At 33.0% G+C, this 8,069-nt stretch overlaps 2 protein-coding genes across 2 annotated transcripts; both read left to right on the top strand.

Moving 5' to 3' along the window:
* Positions 1-3,599: 3,599 nt before the first annotated feature.
* HELRODRAFT_175961 (hypothetical protein) lies at positions 3,600-5,497 on the top strand (the record flags this gene model as incomplete). Its single annotated transcript, XM_009023320.1, has 3 exons — positions 3,600-3,750; position 5,179; positions 5,332-5,497. The coding sequence occupies 3 exons, from the start codon at positions 3,600-3,602 to the stop codon at positions 5,495-5,497; spliced, it is 318 nt and encodes a 105-aa protein (XP_009021568.1).
* An 82-nt stretch (positions 5,498-5,579) lies between these two features.
* HELRODRAFT_83053 (hypothetical protein) lies at positions 5,580-5,822 on the top strand (the record flags this gene model as incomplete). Its single annotated transcript, XM_009023319.1, has 1 exon — positions 5,580-5,822. The coding sequence occupies one exon, from the start codon at positions 5,580-5,582 to the stop codon at positions 5,820-5,822; it is 243 nt and encodes an 80-aa protein (XP_009021567.1).
* Positions 5,823-8,069: the final 2,247 nt, after the last annotated feature.

Raw genomic sequence — 8,069 nt, 5'->3', positions numbered from 1 at the left:
ACTTTGATGAAACAATACAAATATTTTCTGATGCAAAATCTCGTAAAAAACAGTTTTAATATATTTTTCGATTAGCTGAATCAAAATTTTGTGGCATATGTGTACTGACATGTGTAAATGTTTTGTATCTATGTATATTGCATTTTTGTAAAACAAAATATAAAAACATTTTTCATTTATTTTCTGCATCATCAGCCAATTAAAAAATGAAAAAAAGAATAAGTGGCTTATCCTTTTCTGGACATCGGCGACCATCAATTTCCACAAAATATGGACTGTGGTTAGTTTTTGTCGATGAATTTCTTGGCAGAGGTATAGACATATGTTACCATTTCTTTTTGCCATTGCATCAAATAAGCGACCATATGATGGTCTTTGGGATGAACAGCATGGTATGCTTTCGAACTCGATGACACTGACTTCAACGACCAAGCAGATAATCATTACATCCACCATATAATATCTATGTATATGTAATACATATTATTTATTTATGAAAGGCATCACAAATATTTCCGCCCCGGGCCTCAAAGGCCCTAGGAACGCCACTGTTTAAAACATTTAATCTTTCGCTAATAAATATAATTTGGACTGATTATTTTTGCAATAACCTTATAAACTCTGCCATATCATCGTCGTACGCTATCTATTGCGACAGAAATGTGAAATGAATCAATTTTTAAACTAATTAACTCCGGTCGTACTCTCTCGTTTCGAATGATGAGCTTCTCAGATTAATACTCTATTTATTGCATTTGACACTTTATTTTATTTCATTATTTTATTTTACTTGTACTGTAATTTTCATTTTTTCTATTGCTGAATAAAAAAAGATCGTTCTCATTATTATTATTATTAATTATTATTATTATCTATGCATAGCGTCAGAGGCGCCCGGATAAACAAATGTCAGCACGGCCACCAAAGGCCTGTTCTAAGAGTTGCTGCTTCAATCGCTTTTTAAACGTTTCTATTGATGATTGTTGACGGATGATGAGTGGCAAACTGTTCAATATTGATGGTGGGCAATGTGAGAAACCTTTATTGACGAGAGCTGATTTATTGACTGGTTGATGCAGCTGCAATGATGACGGCAGACAAAGGTCGATGTTGTTGACATTGGGTAGATGATTAACAGATGAGCGAAGGCGAATGAGTTTGTGAAGATATAATGGTTGAGATTTGTTGAGTTTTTTTTTATGTGATGACAGCAATTTTATATTTAATGCATTGATGAATCGGCAGCCAGTGCAGGTGAGCAAGATCTCTTGCTCACCTGCACTAGAAAATAAACGAGGTAATTCTAAAACAAGTTTGGCTAATCTGTTTTGAATGATCTGAAGAGAGGAAATTAAATACGCCTGAGTGCCATATAACAGAGAGTTGCAGTAGTCAAGGCGAGATAATACAAAGCAGCGAGACTGTAAGAAAAGGTCGAATATGGCGAATAGATCAAATAATGTAATTACATATTTTGATGAGAGTAGAAGTGTGAGCTTTGAAAGTTAGAGACGGATCAAGAGTAATACCTAGAAGTTGAAGACTTGTTTTATGCAGACAGGCTTGATCCGGCAATGTTCGACAGACGAACAAACATGTGTCAAACTGTAGTTCACCTACAGCCCTAGTGAGATACATCGAGAGACACAACAAGATATTGTCTTTGATCCTCAATTGCTTGCAGTTGCACGCTCCATCTGACTGCTGCTTGTTTGCAGATCTGAAAATTGAAAATATTCGTCCTGTGTCGCGACAGTTCAACACGCTACGTCCCGACTTTGCCATTCTGCAAAACAACAAAATAGTAGTTTTAGAGCTGACGATATGCCACGAAACAAACCTCCTGACATCAAAACAATACAAGCGTCAAAAATACATAAATCTAAATTCATATTTGAACAATGATTATACTGACTGTTCTGTAATAGTAAAGTCATTTGAAATTTCGCCAATAGGTTTTTTTAATAATTTTAACTTACCTCTCTTTCAAATGCCATGGCCAATTTCATTTGATGGAAGACTAATTAACACTATCATTCGCTCATCATACGGAATTTATTGTGATAGGAACACTTAAACTATTTTTAAAATATTTTTTATTTTTAAAACACGTAAACTATTTTTAAAATATATTTCTTACTCCTATGCACTTACCTTTGTCAAGGAGCATGGGAGGATCGTGCATAACAATATTAACAATTTATTACAATATTAACAATTTATTTTATTTTATTTTATCTATTTTGATTTGATTTTATGTCTTCTGCAATAATAAAAAAGTTCAAATTATTATTATTATTGTTATTATTATTGTATGTTTTTTATGGTGAAAAATGAAAGATGTTCCCATTATTAATATTATTATTATTGTATGCTAAAACATTAGAGTTGGCAGATTTTTGCTTACTCACTGTTTTTGTATATTTTAATCGGTTTTTACAAGTTTAATAATTTGAAAATTGGTTCGGAAGTCGCGTAAAATTATGGCGGTCAATAATTTCTTAAATAGTTTTAATTTTAAATATTTAATTATTTTAATTTTGATTTTAAATTTAATTTGAACAGTTAACGCAAGTAAATGTTCATAGTACTTTAAAGACTTTATAAATGTTAATAGTCACTCCTGGCGTTGTACAAAGGCTACGTTAGTCAACAATAACATTTGCACACGTTTATCTCCAAAGGATAATATTAATATATCTCCAAATATTTTAGTTAATAACTCAAACAATAATAATAATTCAATTAATATTGACAATAATTCAATTGTTTGTTGCTGTGGTAGAAGCTGTAAAGGCAGAAAGGGTCTACGGATGCACCAACGTACGTGAAAAATATTTAAAAACTTTTCAAATTTGGATTGTACAACAAACGACCCAGATGATGATTCCAACTCGAGTTACCTTCTTCACAGCGGCAATCACTTGTCCCTCCCTCAACAACACTGAATACTGACAAGGTCGATACACCACTTCCTGGTTTAAAACTGCCCAAAACTGCGAAACAATGGGCAGAGGCAAATTCGCAAATCTACCCAATGTCAACAACATTGACAACTTCACCAACAGTCTTCAATCACTAATATACGACTACTTCGCTTCAAACTATGGCACGTTGGAAACAAAATCAATTTCATCTGTTGATCAGAACAAGATGTCTTTAACATGGCTGCCGTTAAATTGCATTTGAATTTGTTTTAAAATTTAAAAAAATGTCTTTTAAAAAAAGTAGTATTTTAAACTTTTTTACTCCGGCAAAAAACAGAGGCAGTGCGATGATCTCAATACAGTTGAGGCCGTTAATGGTAATACTTAGATATTCAATAATTGCATATGAAATAATTTTGTATTTCAACTAAAAAAATTAACAATAAGCTGAATAATAAAAACCTTTTTTAAGTTAGGGTTAATGTTTACCAGTCATTACCCGACTAGACTTGAATTAATTTTGTAGTTTTTAACTATTCAGGTCTGGTAGGAAAATTAAAAAATTCAATCTCAACGTTTTTTTACAATTATAGAATCTGATGTCTTGGAAAAAGGTCTTTTATTAAATTTAAACGATGACATGACTGATGTTTCAGACAAAAATGGTAATTCATGTCAGAGTTTTTCAAAGGAAACAATACCTTAGATATTAGACAATATGCAACTGCAGAAATCTCAAGCATTTCGAATGATTTAAGATATGATCTTTTGAAAAATCCATGGAAACCCGACGAGAATTATAAATTTTCATTTGTGTTGGAAGGTAAAATAAAACGGTTTTTTAAACTCCATTGGTTTCAAGAATTTTCCTGGCTGTCTTATTCTGATTTGAAAAAAGGAGCATTCTGTAGGTTTTGTGTTCTTTATGCAAATCGACATCCAGTCGGAGTATTTGTTATATCACCTTTAAATCGTTAGATCAATGTCGTTGTCATCAAGCGACATTTTTTCATATAGAGGTTACAGAAAAATCAGAAATGTTTCTGAGTTTGATTAAAAATAAAACTAATGTTTTAGAGTTATCAAACTCCGCTCTTTCCACAAAAATAGAGCAAAATAGAAAATTGCTTAACACTGCTATTGAAACTATTAAACTTTGTGGAAGACAAAATTTTGCTTTGCGTGGACACCGGATGACGGTGCATTAGATCTCAAATCGGATAACAATCAGGGGAATTTCAGAGCGCTATTAAAATACAGTACATTTAGTGGTAATGAAGTATTACAAAAACATCTGACAGCAATAGCAGCTAGAAACGCCACCATGATAAGTAAAACAACCCAAGAACAACTTATTCGATTGATTGGTAATTACATTATGGATCAAGTAGTTGAAATGGTCAAAAAATCAATTTATTATTCTGTACTGGCAGATGAAACTACCGACATTTCAACAAAAGAACAAATGTGTGTCCTTTTACGTTATGTTAGAGCCAATAATATCGTTGAAGAGAGATTTGTTGGTTTTGTTGAAATTACTGACACAACAGGGCTCCAAAACGAATGAAATTTCTTCAAGATGCAATTAAAGAATATGCACCAGAAAGCAATAAAACTAAATTAAAACAACACTGTCAGACAAGGGAATTTGCTAACAGTTTTTATAGAGTTGTGTAAAACTGTTGTTAAAGAGTAGAACAAGTGAATTTTCTAACAGTTTTTATAGAGTTGTATAAAGCTGTTGTTAAAGCTTTAGAGAATATTTCAACTGCATGTTATGGAAAAACTGCATCAAATGCAGCAGAACTGTTAGCAGCTGACAGCAATTTTTCATATGTCTCTGCTCTGATGAGTGCAGAGTTTGTACTCAATTATACTAATCCACTAAGTGTAATTTTGCAAACCTCAGGGTTAGATTTATGTCAAGCAAAACATTAAATGCCGTAAGAAACGATGTAGACAATCGTTTTCCGGAAATATTTAATAATATTAAAAAATTAAGCCAACTTTTCTGGAGCAGAACCATACATTCCTAGATTATGCAATAAGCAAATTATGAAGCTCAATTTGCCAAATAATGGCCCAATGGTTTATTATAGACAGTTTTTATACCTTTTCTCGATAATGTAATTTAAGGACTTAATCTCTAAAACATGGAATGAATTTCTTTTTTCACATGTCTCTGCTTTGATGAGTGCAGAATTTGTACTCAATTATACTAAACCACTAAATGTAATTTTGCAAACTTCAGGGTCAGCAGTCAGACCATTATCAACTGCCGGAAATTAAAAAAATTTTTCCTCTTTGAAAAGGCTGAAAACTTATTTAAGATCCACAATGGTCGCTGATAGACTTAATAGATTATCTCTCATGAATATTCATCAAGATATTGATATTCCATCAGATTTTTTACTCAAAAACACAACGACAAAGCATTAGCTGCAAAAATAATTCCGTCTTTCATGTTGAGAGAACTAAACCCTTTGTTCACAAATCAACTTCAGATGCTTGCCGAAGCTTTTCCTGATTTGCCGTCGGCACGAAGTTTACAATCGGAATACGAGCGATGATGGGTTAAATGGCAAGAAAACAAAGAAAAAGAAAAATTTATTATTAATTTTGTAGATTCCTTGAATGAAGCAGGCAGATATCATGTTATATCTTAACATTAGAATTATCTTTTTAATATCAGCAGTCAGACCATCATCAACTGCCAGAAATGAAAGAAGTTTTTCCTCTTTGAAAAGGCTGAAAACTTATTTAAGATCCAAAATGGTCGCTGATAGACTTAATGGATTATCTCTCATGAATATTCATCAAAATATTGATATTCCATCCGATGTCATAATAGATAAATTTAGTAAAGTAAGACCGCATCGTATGGCTTTTTTGTAAAACCATTTAAAACTTATTTAAAAAAGTTTCAATCCATTTTGTTTTGATTAAAAAATTTAAAAGCAACGATTTTTTTAAAACTTTTTTTAAAATTTAGCCAACATATTCTTTTTAAAAGTTTATTGATTAAATCATTTTTGCTAATAATTACCCGCTTATTTAAACAACGTAGTACGTACAGTTAGCTAAGTTGAACAAAAATAAATGAAACGAAAAAAAATTAAGAAGCATGTATTTATATTTAAAAAAGCAAGTTAAAAATATGGTTTCAATAAACTAAATTTGATGTGTCAAACTAGAACCTTAATATCCCATTTTTGCCCCCATTTTGTCTAGATCCGCCTATGGGCCAAAACAATCACAATATGACTTGCAAATCAAAGCGCTTGGTAAAGAAATAAGATCAAAGTTATCGGCCTTGAAAGCACAAAAATATAGGAAGAACTCAGATATTACCAATCAATTGCAACAGAAATTTTGACCTATTTGCAAAAAACTGTTTAACCCATCAAATAGTTCGATAACTTTTTTCAACGTTACAGAATGTGGAAAATTCTTCAAAAATATTTTAAATAATCAGCACAACAAAAAGTTCCGTCTGCCAAATTGGATCCACATTCTGCCGGGTCCATCATTTCTATGCTCTGTTGACCCCCCAACATACAACGAAATTTTATCAATCATTCGTAAATGCAAGTCAAGAGCATCTCCCTGCCCCTTGGATCAAATATCAATAATAATTCTCAAAAAATGTCTAATAATTTTACACACAATTTTACACCAACTGCTGGTTGAATGCTGGAAATCATCGTCAATCCCTTTACGCTGGAGAAAGAGCTTGACGATATTGATTCACAAAAAAGGTGACGCCAGCGATCCAGCAAACTTCAGGCCAATAACGCTTCAACCAGTTTTCTATAAAATGTTTTCAACATTTGTCAATAATAGATTATACAAATATCTCGAAATGAATAACATTATCAATAAAACAATGCAGAAAGGTTTCTACCCAAAAGTAGACGGTGTAGCTGAACACACCCATTTAATGTCTCATCTACTGAGAGACGCAAAGAAGCACCAGAGGACTATCATTGTTACTCTTCTGGACTTACGGAATGCGTTTGGTGAAGTTAGTCATGATCTCATTTCATCAGTCCTTCAACACCACCATATCTCGGACCAAGTGAGCAATTTGATTAGATTAATATATGCTAATTACTCCATAACTGTATCTGTGTGTGATAATTTAACTCCACCCATTCCGGTGAAACGTGGAGTACTGCAAGGCGATCCCAGCTCCCCCTTGCTTTTCAACTTATACTTCAATCCTCTAATGGAAGTATTACATTAAAAATATTACCAACAATGCGGATACATTTGGGAACAAATTGCTAGCCTAGTCACGACCTTGGCTCCAATTTGCTGACTATTCAGCAATCATTGCAAACAGTACAGAGGGAGCCAAAATACTGATTGATCTCAATCTAACTTGGTGCCGATCGACAGGTATGAGGATGAGAATAGATAAATGTTGTACATTTGGGATGCAAAAAATCGACGGAAGATATGAACAATTTCTCCCAAACTTAACAATAGATAACGAGACGATCCCTCAGATCAACATCAATGATCATTTCACATATTTTGGAAAAATTTATGACTTCGACTTTATGACTTTACTACATAGTAAACTCAAACGAATATTACTACATTGATGAATTAGATACATCCGTCCAGTGGAAACTTGAAATTCTAAGACGCTTTGTTCCATCCCAATTAATATTTGAACTTCGTATGTACGACATTTTATTGACATGGATAGAAAATACATTAGGCCATCTGATAACAGAAACCGTGAGAAATTGGCTGACCATGAGTAAGCAGCTGCGTCGCAGAAATATTTTCTCTGCCCTACAAATCTGGAGGCCTCAACGTAAAATTGCTTAAGTGCCATGTTGAAATGGCGAGGCTGCAACTCTGTGGTTACTTTAAACAAAACGCAAGCGATGAAATAAAATCTCTCTGGAATGAAACATGTAACACTTACAGAAAAGTTGACAATCTCATTCCGGAAAATGTTGATATTAAGCAGAGGGACTTGAAGCTCTCAAACGACAACACCATTAGAGGGACCTGAACCACTTGTCGATATTGCAGTGTCAAGGAGCTCTGGTCATATCAGTAAATGAAAATATCCACAACTCAGAGATTGCATGATGGTTTAAATCGACAATAAAACTATCCGAA

Source organism: Helobdella robusta (assembly GCF_000326865.2).
Source record: "Helobdella robusta unplaced genomic scaffold HELROscaffold_35, whole genome shotgun sequence".
Classification (NCBI taxonomy): domain Eukaryota; kingdom Metazoa; phylum Annelida; class Clitellata; order Rhynchobdellida; family Glossiphoniidae; genus Helobdella; species Helobdella robusta.
Note: the sequence above shows the minus strand (reverse complement) of the source record. Positions and strands in the feature narration are given on the sequence as shown.